The sequence below is a fragment of the Trachurus japonicus genome, chromosome 2, assembly GCF_045865225.1.
Source record: "Trachurus japonicus isolate A0001 chromosome 2, Traja_1.0".
Lineage (NCBI taxonomy): Eukaryota > Metazoa > Chordata > Actinopteri > Carangiformes > Carangidae > Trachurus > Trachurus japonicus.
In genome coordinates this window covers 8,368,573-8,381,663 of record NC_140908.1, presented here as the reverse complement: position 1 = coordinate 8,381,663, position 13,091 = coordinate 8,368,573, and the positions used below count along the sequence as shown (strand labels likewise).

Here is a 13,091-nt window from a genome sequence, read left to right as displayed (position 1 = left end):
AACCAGGAAGAGGTGCGGTGCAGCAAGTGTCAGACAGACAATTGAAGTTGGCCCCACGCTTCCTGTTGCTCCTGCTTCTTGGATAAAACAGTCACACAGAACATTATGTAACTACGACGGAGTATTAGGGCCACAATGAGAAAAAAGAAAATCACAGACTTCGAGAATAAAGTCAAAAAGTCATAATTTTACGAGAATAAAGGGGCAATTTTATGAGACAAAAGCAGCGACTTCATCCAAGTCCGACTGGTTCTTTCTGCATTTTCTTGCATATTCTTTTCCTGATACTGATACTGATGACAATGTGCCAAAAGATTGAGTATCTCCTTGATTGTGAAACCTACACCTTCACAAAATGTTCCACAGCCTCATTTTAACAACTTTCCTCCTTTTTATAATGCTCCGTCGTATGTAACGTAGAATAATTAGAAGTGAACATTTTGTTTCTCTTTTTCTCTCTGGAAACTGACACAATCGTCTTCTCTGTGTGTCCATCAGGTGCATCTGTGGCTTCCTGAAGAACAAGCCCCGCATCCTGGTCACGCACCAGCTGCAGTACCTGAAAGCAGCCCACCAGATCCTGGTCCTGAAGGAGGTGGGCATTGCATTTGTTTGACAGGCTTTTTACCCTTTAGACAAACTGAAGAATCTCAGTTTAATGTTTGTAGAGAAGCAGAGTGAAACAACATGTACAGTACATGCAGTATCTGTGTCTTCAACCATAAACGTTTCAAAGGTTTGTGTAAACCCGATGTTGTGGTGTTTAGGTGCTGGCAGCTGCGTGTAAACATGAGCGCAGATGTGTAGTGTTCTGACTTCCTGTGTGTGTGTGTGTGTGTGTGTGTGTGTGTGTGTGTGTGTGTGTGTCAGGGTCACATGGTGGCGAAGGGGACGTACACAGAGCTGCGTCAGTCTGGAGTGGACTTCACCACTCTGCTGAATAAAGAGGAGGAGGAGGAGCAGCAGCAGCCGCCTGCCGACGTCACCACCAGGAGCCGGACTCTGTCCCAGAACTCTGTGCTCTCTCAGACCTCCTCCGTCCAAGATGGAGACCAGTTACCGGTTCGTATTAAAGCGCTTTGTATCCTTGTACGGTCCAGTTCTGTCCTGCATCTACGAGTGATTATACTAAATATATATTGGATATAAGCTTCATATAGAAGTCATAATCTGTAGTTTTTCAAAGTAATAGAGAAAAACAGATGATAATTTGTCATGTATAACAACGTGATGCTTTGAACTTCCTTACAAAACAATAATTAAAAAAAAAAAAACTTCAGTTCTGTTCTGGTTTTATTTCAAATATACAGATCATTTTGGGGTTAAACAGACAGATCATGGCCATGAAACAGAATTTGCAGCCTGAACATGAACTGTGCTTTGATTTCCCCTCTTGTTTTTCCACTGGAGGCTTTTCTCTCCACCCTGCTGTCAACGTTTGTCTTGAAACTGATTCATTTTTGTCCTTTGTGAGTTGTGTAACCCCTGTGTTTGTTTCTGGGGTGGCGCAGGCGGAGCCGGTGCAGGCGATGACAGAAGAAAGTCGGGCTCAGGGAAACATCGGACCGGGTCTGTACGTCAAATACCTGCGAGCCGGAGCCAGCATCCTGTTTCTGGTCCTGGTCCTGCTGATCAACCTTCTAGCTCAGGTACAAGAGAGGGAAACCATGAAGTAAAGTTTCATTTCACATGATTTTACTTCCTCTAAATGAAGAAATTTAACCATTTAATTCCCCTCTTTGTCTTTCAGGTAGCATACATCGTGCAGGACTGGTGGCTCGCTCACTGGTGAGAATGAAAGAAAAGAAAATAGAGCCATTGTTTGTATTTTCGTCACCAGTTCTTTGAGAACTTGTTCCTGACTTTGGTTCCACTTGTTCTGCTCAGGGCTGACGAGCAGGAGAAGGTCACTGTCAACAGCACCATCATCCTAAACGGAGTAAACGTCACCAGAGAGCTGGACACAGACTTCTACCTGGGCGTTTATGGAGGTGAGCTGAACACTTATTGTTTACTCTGCTCCTCATGTTGTCTCCTGTTGTGTGTGTAACTGTGTGTAACTTTCTGCCGCCGCTGCAGGTTTGACAGCAGCCACCATCGTCTTCGGCTTCATCAGGAACTTCCTCCTGTTCAACGTGCTGGTCAAGTGCGCACAGTCCCTGCACAACCGCATGTTCACCTCCATCCTCAAAACGCCCGTCCGCTTCTTCGACGTCAACCCCATCGGTGAGGAAAACGTCACGGCACCAACACACGGAGCCAAACAGCACAAGAGGATCAGATAATTGTGCTAAAAATTAAGTGCAAATAATGGAAAAACCACAATTATTTATTGTTAAAGGGATAGTTCAGCATTTTGCCACCATAATCCCTATAGTCATTGCAGTAGGTTCATTATCTTTAATTATCGGTGCATGTTGCTTTGAGATCCGTGGGGAGAATTTGGCAAAATGTTATTATCCCTTTTAAGTTTTACATAATTCACATGAATTTGATCTTTGTGGAAAAGTTGGAATAGAGGGTTTAATGTACTCTCTGGAATTAGAGAGTGGTTAGAGTGGAGTGGAAAAAAGAAGAAGAAAGATACAAGTTAGTAAAATCTAAAACAACAACAACAGTGTTAACGTCTGATGATCTCTGTCTCTGTGTCTCCTCAGGACGAGTTCTCAACAGGTTTTCGAAGGACATGGGTCAGCTTGACTCCAACATGCCGTGGATCATGGTGGACTTCATCCAGGTGAGTCAGCTGAATGGAATTGGCCTAATGGAACAAAGAGACTTTTAGTTTTAGTGGAAGTTGAGGAAGAACGAAGGATAAATATTTGTTAGAGGGAGGAAAAAAAGAAACAGAGAAGTGTGTCCAGTGTAATGTAATGGAGAGAATTAGTCATGACTTGATGAGGAAATTGGCTCCAGCTAAAGAGACGGTTTGTCTTTCTCCGAGTAGTTGTTCCTGCAGATTGTGGGCATCATCGCCGTGGCAGCGTCAATCATCCCCTGGATCCTCATCCCCGTGCTGCCGCTCCTCCTCGTCTTCCTCTACCTCCGTCGCTACTTCCTGCAGACCTCCAGAAACATCAAGCGCCTCGAGTCCACCAGTGAGTGTCTTCTCTTCATATGTGTTTTTTTGTTGTTGTTTGTTTGTGCAGAAATACTGAACAGTTTTTCTGTCCCGCAGCTCGGAGTCCCGTCTTCTCCCACCTGTCCTCGTCCCTTCAGGGCCTGTGGACCATCCGAGCCTTCGGCGCCGAGGAGAGGTTCCAGAAAACCTTCGACGACCACCAGGACCTGCACTCAGGTTCCTGCCGACTCTCCTCCGCTCCTGCAGCTCCACTGCTGATGACGACAGATCCAGTCTAACAACAGACTCCCTCCTCTCTCCTCAACAGCCGCCTGGTTCCTGTTCCTCACCACCTCCCGCTGGTTCGCTCTCCGCCTCGACGGCATCTGCTCCATCTTCGTCACCATCACCACGTTCGGCTGCTTGCTGCTCAGAGACCGTGAGGACGCATTTTTCTTCTTGTCGCATCTAGCTTTGCAGGATGGTGTGTGTGTGTGTGAGTCTGATGGTTTTTGATCTCCTCCTTTTTAGAGCTGGAAGCCGGCTCCGTGGGTCTGGCTCTGACCTACTCCGTCACCCTGATGGGGATGTTCCAGTGGGGCGTCAGGCAGAGCGCGGAGGTGGAGAACTTGGTGAGGAAACAGCACTGTCCTTCAGCTGTTTGATCGGGTGATATTTTTAGATCAGAATGAAGTATTTTAGTAGTTTTTGGCATTTCATCCAGACGGAAACAGCGTTTTAAGGGGATGAAAACTGTATTTACCCTCCATTTATATCTGAAAATTTTCATTAGTTTTTATTTCTATTTAGTTTTTCAGTTTGCTTTTTTGTTTCAGTTTAGTTTTAGTTTAGTTCAACAAGTGATGAAGCAGTTGTAGTTCAGTTTGTATTTTTGAGGAATTTAATTGTTTTTATTTAGTCTTTTTCAGGTTTTAGGAGAAAGCCTCTGTCAGACTCTGAAATTTGTGGGATTTGTCCCTTAAGTTGCATCCCATAATGTTCCCATCAGTTACATTCACTCTTATTCACTCTTATTCACTCTCCACAGGTAGCTGTGGCATTTTCTTCCTGCAGCTTTAGACATCTCTAAGAAAATTACAACTAAGCTGATGTTATCTGACTCAACTTTAGTTATAGTTAGTTTTGTGTTGTTCATTGTAGTTTTTATTTAGTTCTCGTTTTGGGAAAAGTTGTAATTCTTTTGATTTATTTCAGTTAACTAAATAATTATTTAGAAATAGATCGTTTAGGGCGAAGCTCCGTTTTGGTGTGGACGAGGTCTAACTCCGGATGACTGGTCTTGTGGTTGATCATCTCCTCTTTGTGCCGTCAGATGACCTCGGTGGAGCGGGTGGTGGAGTACACTGAACTGGAGAGTGAAGCACCATGGGAAACCCAGAAGCGTCCTCCTCCCGACTGGCCCAGGAAAGGCCTGGTGACCTTCGACGGCGTCAGCTTCTCCTACAGCAGCGAGGGGCCGATGGTGCTGAAGGACCTGAGGGCCATGTTCAGACCCAAAGAGAAGGTCAGATGCGTTTCTACGACACGCACACGTACGTTAGCTCGATGTGACGTCAGAACAGGATCTGAGGATGTTTGTTCCTGTGCCGCAGGTCGGGATCGTGGGCAGAACGGGAGCTGGGAAAAGCTCCCTGGTCTCGGCTCTGTTCCGCCTGGCAGAGCCTCAGGGGAAAATCTACATCGACGGGGTCCTGACCTCGGAGATCGGCCTGCACGACCTGCGCCAGAAGATGTCCATCATCCCCCAGGTGAAGAAGCGGCGACATCTGGTCGATGTGTCATCATGTTATTATCTTCTATTGGACTTGATGGACGTTTGACCTCTTCCTCCCTCTTGTGTTGTTCTGTTTTCCAGGACCCGGTGCTGTTCACCGGCTCCATGAGGAAGAACCTGGACCCTTTCAACCAGCACACAGACGAGGAGCTGTGGGGCGCTCTGCAAGAGGTCGGTACACACACACACACACACACACACACACACACACACACACTTACAAAACTTATCTTGATGAGGTAATAATCAAGATAACTCACTGCATCACCGTCTGGTACGGGAACAGTTCAGCTGCAGAGAAGACAAACAACACACTGACTATTTTACACACACATGCACCTGCACTTTCCCCAACTAACTGCAACTGACGCACTTTATTTTTAGTGTATTTTTTTAAATTTTATTTCTCTTTTTGAACATTTTTGAATCATTATCTTGTTTTAAATGCATCTCCCTGTTATATGTCCAGTAAACAACATGACATAGGGAGAACGGCTTCTCACTCCCATGTTAAACAAGGTTTTTCATGAGAGTGACAATATAATTGAATTGAATCTAAGATTAAATGGAGAGATATTAAAGGGATATTTCTATTGCCATAATCCCTATAGTCCCCCGCCGATCTAAAAACAGCTTGCACTGACAATTAAAGGTAATGAATTTACTCCTAAAACTATAGGGATTATGGCAATAGGAGAATTTGCCCAAATGTTGAAATATCCCTTTAACTGAAGGCGACACACAGACAGAAAGACAGAGGTTAATTGGTGCTTCTTTATCGTTAAAACATTTCCCTGTGTGTGTGTGTGTGTGTGTGCAGGTGCAGCTCAAGTCGGTGGTGGAGGAGCTGCCGGGGAAGCTGGAGACGGTTCTGGCCGAGTCGGGCTCTAACTTCAGCGTGGGTCAGAGGCAGCTGGTGTGTCTGGCCAGAGCCGTCCTGAGGAAGAACCGCGTCCTCATCATCGACGAGGCCACGGCCAACGTGGACCCCAGGTACCAGACCACTAAAGACCTGGACACTGAGTCCAGGAACCACGCGGTGTCTCTGTTCCCACTGGCTCACCGAGTATGTGTGTGTTTGTGTGTGTGTGTGCAGGACAGACGAGCTGATCCAGAAAACCATACGGGACAAGTTCAGAGAGTGCACCGTGCTCACCATCGCTCACCGCCTCAACACCATCATCGACAGCGACCGCATCCTGGTGAGCACCAAGCACCACTCATAGGACTCATAACAAGGCATCATGGGACATTTCCAAAAGCACACTCATTTCAAATATGTGTTTGATGTGATCAAAACCTGTTTAACCTGTCTGAGACACTAAAAATAGGCGTCTTTACAAGTTCCATATGTAGGTCAACAACAAGCAGCCGTCTCACACACACACACACACACACACTGTTGTTCATCAAATAACATTTCCAGCACTGAACTCACACGTGGTTAAAAAGCAGAAATGTGAATGTAACCACTGATCATGTGCAGCTGCTGCTTTGTTAGAAAGTAAAACAGACTTGTATTAGTTCCCCTTTAACATTTTAGGAGTGCATTAAAGGGATAATAGCATTTTTTTAAAAAGTGGGGTTGTATGATCTACAAATAGCCCCTAAGTTACCTGAAAAAAAAATACACAGTTCCATTGTTCGCTATAATATAATTTTTTCCAGCCCCTCAAAGTGCAGGAAAAACGCGGCTTTGAGGACCTAACCAACTGCTGATCGGCAGTGCTAAACAGCCGGAGGATACGTGAGTGTTAGGTCCAAATAAAAACTGCGTTTTGCTGCACTTTGAAGGGCTGGAAAAAATTATATTATAGCGAACAATGGAACAGGATTTTTTCACGTAAAACTCTTCAGGCGCGAAAATAGGCCGTTTCTGTGGGTCCTTCACAACAATGTATGTTGTAAATCTCTGGCCAGGCTATTATGGGTCGCCGGGCAGAGAGTCTTCTACTGCAATTAAAGTACTTAGGGGCTATTTGTAGATCATACAACCCCACTTTAAAAAAAATGGTACTATCCCTTTAAGGGTGCAGACCATAAACTGACTTGCAAAGCAAATATTCACGTTTACTTTTCATTCATGATCCTCACACACATTGGCCTGATTCCAGAGTCTTTGAGTCGCCGCCTCCGTGTTGCACCAGAGTTAAAAAACAAAAAAACAGGAATGTTCTGGTTAAACATGTGAAAGTAGATGGAACATTTACTTGCACCCATTTAGGGGCAGTCTGCAGCCCTGTACTGACTCTGGTGATGCTGTGTCCAGGTTCTGGATGCGGGGAGGATCCACGCCTACGATGAGCCTTACACCCTCCTTCAAGATGCAGACGGCATCTTTCACAAGATGGTGCAGCAGACGGGCAAACAGGAGGCAGCCGCTCTGCTGCAGGCAGCTAAACAGGTGAGGGGACGACGGGCGTCTGCTGCTGCTGTCGGAAAGTTTTTTCTTTGTTGACATCCTAAACAACACTGACCTTTGTTCCCGCTGCTGTGTGCGCTCAGGCCTACGAGAACAGGAGCCGCTCCACCGTTGCCAACGGGCACGCCGAGACGGCCGACGGTAACCTGGTGATCTTCGAGACGGCCCTGTGAGCACCGGGAAGCTGCCGACCGCTGCTTTTGACCGAGAATTCAGACGGAGCGTGTGTCCCGGTGCGCTGCCCCCCTCCTGAAGCACAGAGGGCCTCGTCGTCACTCACACTGAGGAGACCGAGGAGGACGGAGAGGCTCTGCACAGGCTCCGGGCCTCCAGGGGCCCAGCCGCGTGTACGCACAAGACGCTGAGAGAGCCTGGAAATCACTGCTGTAAAAACTGTTGACATAGACACTATTTATTTTCTATGTTATGTAAACTATTCGCTGCTCAGTTCACTGATGCCTTAGAGATATCGCTTTGAAACAATCGCACAACCCTTTTAGAAACTGTAAGTGCCTTATTTTGAAGTTTGTAATAGTTTGTACATGTTAATTTAACCACTGATCACATGCAGCCTGTTCTACGGTTGCCTCTGTTGATACAAAGGATTAATCTGACAATGACACAGCCGGTCAGTGAGAATATTTTCTATGTCGTACTGAGATTATTATTGTGTTTCCAAAGGCGGCTCCAGCCTTAAAGAACAGTGTCAGGAGATGGAAACTACTTTACAGTCCTGTCTCCTGTGAGGGAGCTCAGGTGACAATCTGAAGAGCTGCTACAACCACTATCTGACATGTTAATGTTTGTTTTTGTTTGGTGTTTGTTTTTTCAGCTGCCACTTTGTACATTTGTGATGTATAATACGACATAAACAACTAAAGAAACCTCACTGTGTTGTTGCTGTTTGGAACAAAAACACATAGCCTACGTACAGATGTTTTTAGCTCATGACATCAGCAGCAGGAAACTGTGTGGAAATAAACACTCAACAATGGAGTTAACAGAGTGGAGGAGCAGTGGTGGTCTAACTGGACATGTTGGGGCCTGGTGGTCAGAAAGTCCAGTATCCAGTTGCAGATGGAGGGGTGGGGGGGTCAGAGGAATCAGTAGCAGGTCCACTCAGCTGGGTGATCAACTCCTCCTCTTCACCTCCAGGTGTCGCTGTCAAAGCTGCAGCAGCTTCCGCTTCACTTCCTGTCTCAGGTGTGTGAAGTAAACAGACAACCTGAAGATCACCTGAGTCTACGAGAACTTCGCTCCAAGTCTCTGTAAGTGCGATAAAACTTTCACTAAACTGACGAGCAAAGTTTATGAAGAAGCTGTTGAAGCTGCAGGGACGTGATGACGTAGAAAGAGACGTGTGTCCATGGTAACAGAGACAGCAGCTAGCTCAGTGGCTAACAGCTATGCTAACTGGTACTAGCAGGTGAAACAGAAAGTGTGTGTGATACTAAAACTAACACTGAGTGTTTTCATGTGTAATATGATTTAATTTCTAGACTTTTTAGATCAGTGTCCAATGAGAAATGATTGATTTGATTATAAACATGTTGAAATGTCCTCAGAATGAACCAGACACTGTGTAGTCTGTCATTTAACTTCATGTATGGAAACAAATCACAGGTCATATGATACAGGTGTGTGTGTTGATATTATGAAGCCTTAGTCTTGTTTGTCCCTAAGAGACACACAACAGTCCACCACAGAGCCCAGTTCACTGACAAAAGACAAGTGTAAAGTTTCCAGAGGTTTATTTGACATAAATGTAGAAAAGAAGCAGGAGAGTAAATGAAGACAGACAGAGACGCAGCAGCAGCCTCCATGTTCATCATCTCTGTCTCTTGTGACACAGACAGTCCCCGTGAGGACAAGCGGATCCAATGGAGTCTTCAGGACCTGGACGGAGCTGCAGGGAAAAGAGGAGAGGTGAGGACCAGACCAGACTTTGTGTAGTAAAAGAGTAAAAACTACAGCTCCTTCATGTAAAAGTCTTTATTTTTAACACAACAATATTTGCATCAATACCTTTTCTCCAGCTAACATTGTTTAATATTTTTTTATCTGGATAGTGTCAGTGTGTTAGAATTATAATAAGAGAGTGTTTGTCAACTTTATTAATGTTTAAAATGTAAACTGCAGGTTTTCTGTCATTTAAAACTAACCTGGTGTAATTCTATGCTTTGACCAGCAGATGGCGCCAAACCACCAGCTGGAGCCAGGAGTGAGCCACCTCAATGTATCTGGATAAAACACAATGTAAGTGTGATTTGTAGCTGAACTGTTGCAGCTCAAACATTTCTAAATGTCAGGATGAGTGTGACTAAATGTTTTTTGTGTATGTGTTGTCCCAGGTGGAGAGTCAGAGGTGTTTGTGAACATCACACTGAAGATGAAGCAGGAGGAGCTGACTGTCTGCACAGCAGTAAGAGCATTTCTTTATTTGTCATTAATGCTAGTTTGTTTTTCTGGGGTTCACCTCATATAGGTTTGTATATGACCTGATTGTAACTGTACATACTAAAGTTATGGTCAACAATACATGTGTTTTTAAGTTTTGTATCTTTTTATATACGGTATATATAAACAATTTATTGCATCTAGCCTTATTGCTTGTTTATGTGTTTTGACTGTCACAGACTCATTTACTCAAGATGTCTCCTTTGACGCTCCAACGAGGTGACGTCCTCCAGGAGGGCCATGGAGCACAGATCTTACGTCTTTACTTCAGGTTTGGTTTTTATTTTGTACTTATTTTCATTTACAAACAACTTTACATTGTTTAACCTTGATCCCATCCCTGGTTTGTGCCATGTGCTTCACTGGGTGAGTCGGCCACCTTGTAGACCAGGCCATGTGGCTGCAGGTGTTCCAACCACGAGCACTTTGACTGAGTCAAGTCTGTGTACTGCTGCTTGGTTGGAACGAAGACCTGCAGCCACATGGCCTGGTCTACAAGATGGCCGACATGGCACAAACCAGGGATGGGATATGTAAAGTTGTTTGTACAAAATAAAAACCACAAACCTAAAGTAAAGACGTAAGCTCTGTGCTCTCCTGGAGGACATCATCTCGTTGAGTGTCAAATTGGACACATCTTGAGTAAAGAAGTCTGTGACGGTAGAACAAGCAATAAGGCAAGATGCAATAAATGGGGTGTGTGTATAGCAAGATGCAATAAATGGTAAAAGATTGAAAACTTTTTATTTTAGGTTTTTATTACTTATTTTCATTTATAAAGTTCATTTATAAACAACTTTATATTGTTTAACCTTGATCCCATCCCTGGTTTGTGCCATGTGCTTCACTGGGTAAGTCAGCCATCTTGTAGACCAGGCCATGTGGCTGCAGGTGTTTGTTCCAACCAAGCAGCAGTACACCAGACTTGACTCAGTCAAAAGTGCTCTTGGTTACAAACACCTGCAGCCACATGGCCTGGTCTACAAGATAGCCGACTTACCCAGTGAAGCACATGGCACAAACCAGGGATGGATTAAGGTTGACAAACATTTCCACACGATTAACATTGTTGAGTCTTCAATGTCTTCTTTGAACCAGGTGGTGAAGTTCTTCTGGACTCATGGTGGACAGCCGCTCCTGAAAGAAACATGGACAAGCAGTGTTAGACAGGACTACCTGCAACTCATGCTGAATGTGTCCTTTGTCTTTCAGACTGAACAAGATGGAGGTGTGTATTCAACAGTATGCCTTGAGTGTTTCTTACCAAGTAGAGGTGGCAGTAGAAGCACTAGCCAGTCAGCTCAGGGTTGAAAACCTGCAAAAGAGACAAAGATAGAGTGAAACAAACACTATCAAATGAAACCTTAGTAAAAGATGTAAGATGCCTGGTCTTTGAGCAAAGCCGCATTTCCTGACGCTTCCGCCTGCAACTCATGTTGAATGTGTCCTGTGTGACTATGTGCATGGGGAAGTAAGTAAAGATTTGTGTATGCTTTGAGTGTTTCTTACCAAGTAGAGGTGGCAGTAGTAGAAGCACAAAGTAGCCAGCTCAGGGTTGAAAACCTGCAAAAGAGACAAAGATGAGTGAAACAAACACTATCAAATGAATAAAAACCTTAAGTAAAAGATGTAAGATGCCTGGTCTTTGAGCAAAGTCGCATACCCTGATGCTTGTAGACCAGGCCATGTGGCTGCAGGTCTTTGTTCCAACCAAGCAGCAGTACACCAGACTTGGGGCGGTGCGTGGCGCAGTGGGTAGAGCGGCCGCCCCATGTAGAGGCTACAGTCCTCGCCGCAGGCGTCCCCGGTTCGAATCCCGCGTCGGGCAGACCTTTCCTGCGTGTCATTCCCCCTCTCTCTGCCTCCCCATTTCCTGTCTATCTCTACTGTCATCACTATCAAATAAAGGAAAAAAAAAAAAGCCAAAAAAGCAGTACACCAGACTTTACTCAGTCAAAAGGGCTCTTGGTTGAAAAACACATGCAGCCACATGGCCTGGTCTACAAGATGGCCGACTTACCCAGTGAAGCACATGGCACAAACCAGAGACAGATCTAGGCTGACAAGCATTTCCACACGATTAACATTGTTGAGTCTTCAATGTCTTCTTTGAACCAGGTGGTGAAGTTCTTCTGGACTCAAGGTAGACAGCAGCTTCTGAAAGAGAGAACATGGACAAGCAGTGTTAGACAGGACTACCTGCAGCTCATGGTGAATGTGTCTTTTGTCTTTCAGACTGAACAAGATGGAGGTAACTGTGACTATGTGTCTTGTGGAAGTACGTAAAGATTGCTGTGTGGTGGTGTCAGTCGTAGAAACACATGGTAGCCAGTCAGCTCAGGGTTGAAAAAGAGACAAAGATAAGAGTGAAACAAACACTATCAAATGAATAAAAACCTTAGTAAAAGATGTAAGATGCCTGGTCTTTGAGCAAAGTCGCATTCCCCTGCAACTCATGTTGAATGTGTCCTTTGTCTTTCAGACTGAACAAGATGGAGGTAACTGTGTGACTATGTGTCTTGTGGAAGTAAGTAAAGATTGCTGTGTGTATTCAACAGTATGCTTTGAGTGTTTCTTACCAAGTAAAGGTGGCAGTAGAGGCACATGGTAGCCAGTCAGCTCAGGGTTGAAAACCTGCAAAAGAGACAAAGATGAGTGAAACAAACACTATCAAATGAATAAAAACCTTAAGTGTAAGATGCCTGGTCTTTGAGCAAAGTCGCTTCCGCTGACGCTCCAGTGCAGAATGACTATTTGTAGGACACTGCTCCTCTGGTTGCTGCAGTTGATCGTCAGGACGGGAGTGCAGACACCTGTGCTCGGCCAATGGAGAAGCAGCTCCGCCTTCCTGGTGGACGTCATCGCTTCAGCTCAACATTCAATCTGTGTCACAGTACGAGTCAGTAACATGTCTGGTCTCAGATCCACCGCTGGTGTAGTGGATATCCTCCTGGCTTTGGACTCTGACATCGTGGGTTCGAGTCCTGGTGTTGGCTTCTTGGTCTTCTCCTTAAGTTTCTTTGTATGTGCTGCTTTGTATAAGTCAGTACAAGTTCCAACACGTCAGGTGTCAGATCCACTGCTGGTGTAGTGGATATCCTCCTGGCTTTGGAATCAAGAGATCGCTGGTTCAATCCCTGACGTTGGCTTCTTGGTTTCCTCCTTAAGTTTCTTTGTATGTGCTGCTTTGACGATGTCAAATACACTATAACCAATGTCTCTGTCACACCGATTAATGGTACAGTGGGTTGCGCGGCCGCTTGGGGCACAGCAGACCAGGGGTTCGATCCCCAGGGGGGACAGTGAGAGAAGAAGAAGGCCAGTTACAGAGATGCATGAGAAGTGAGTAAATACAT

The 13,091-nt window shown here is 45.1% G+C and overlaps 2 protein-coding genes across 4 annotated transcripts in view; both read left to right on the top strand.

The window, feature by feature from the left end:
* Window positions 1-447: 447 nt before the first annotated feature.
* On the top strand, window positions 448-8,167 carry LOC146990732 (ATP-binding cassette subfamily C member 4-like). Its single transcript, XM_085798576.1, has 18 exons — window positions 448-595; window positions 871-1,062; window positions 1,512-1,649; window positions 1,751-1,788; window positions 1,888-1,991; window positions 2,080-2,226; window positions 2,658-2,737; window positions 2,948-3,098; window positions 3,179-3,298; window positions 3,390-3,500; window positions 3,593-3,693; window positions 4,395-4,586; window positions 4,675-4,830; window positions 4,938-5,027; window positions 5,677-5,849; window positions 5,953-6,058; window positions 7,126-7,260; window positions 7,362-8,167. The coding sequence occupies exons 2-18, from the start codon at window positions 877-879 to the stop codon at window positions 7,449-7,451; spliced, it is 2,118 nt and encodes a 705-aa protein (XP_085654702.1). The 5' UTR covers window positions 448-595; window positions 871-876; the 3' UTR covers window positions 7,452-8,167.
* A 271-nt stretch (window positions 8,168-8,438) lies between these two features.
* LOC146990722 (uncharacterized) overlaps window positions 8,439-13,091 on the top strand; it is a 142,876-nt gene continuing 138,223 nt past the window's right edge. Inside the window, exons 1-6 of one of the 3 annotated variants that reach the window (XM_085798526.1) lie at window positions 8,439-8,546; window positions 9,131-9,204; window positions 9,467-9,534; window positions 9,630-9,700; window positions 12,218-12,262; window positions 12,521-12,622. In XM_085798526.1, the coding sequence (XP_085654652.1) occupies window positions 9,513-9,534; window positions 9,630-9,700; window positions 12,218-12,262; window positions 12,521-12,622 (240 nt within the window). In that variant the 5' untranslated portion in view covers window positions 8,439-8,546; window positions 9,131-9,204; window positions 9,467-9,512. Of the gene's footprint in view, window positions 8,547-8,881; window positions 9,205-9,466; window positions 9,535-9,629; window positions 9,701-11,853; window positions 11,984-12,217; window positions 12,263-12,520; window positions 12,623-13,091 lie in introns of those variants that run through there. The other 2 variants (XR_015037635.1, XM_085798536.1) reach the window with 2 other exon arrangements.

Bases quoted from the DNA above. Each gene is read 5' to 3' on its own strand.
- LOC146990732 (XM_085798576.1), top strand. From the start codon at position 877: ATGGTGGCGAAGGGGACGTACACAGAGCTGCGTCAGTCTGGAGTGGAC. The intron at 1,789-1,887 runs GTGAGAATGAAA...TGTTCTGCTCAG, and splicing joins GACTGGTGGCTCGCTCACTG to GGCTGACGAGCAGGAGAAGG. The intron at 1,992-2,079 runs GTGAGCTGAACA...CCGCCGCTGCAG, and splicing joins CTACCTGGGCGTTTATGGAG to GTTTGACAGCAGCCACCATC.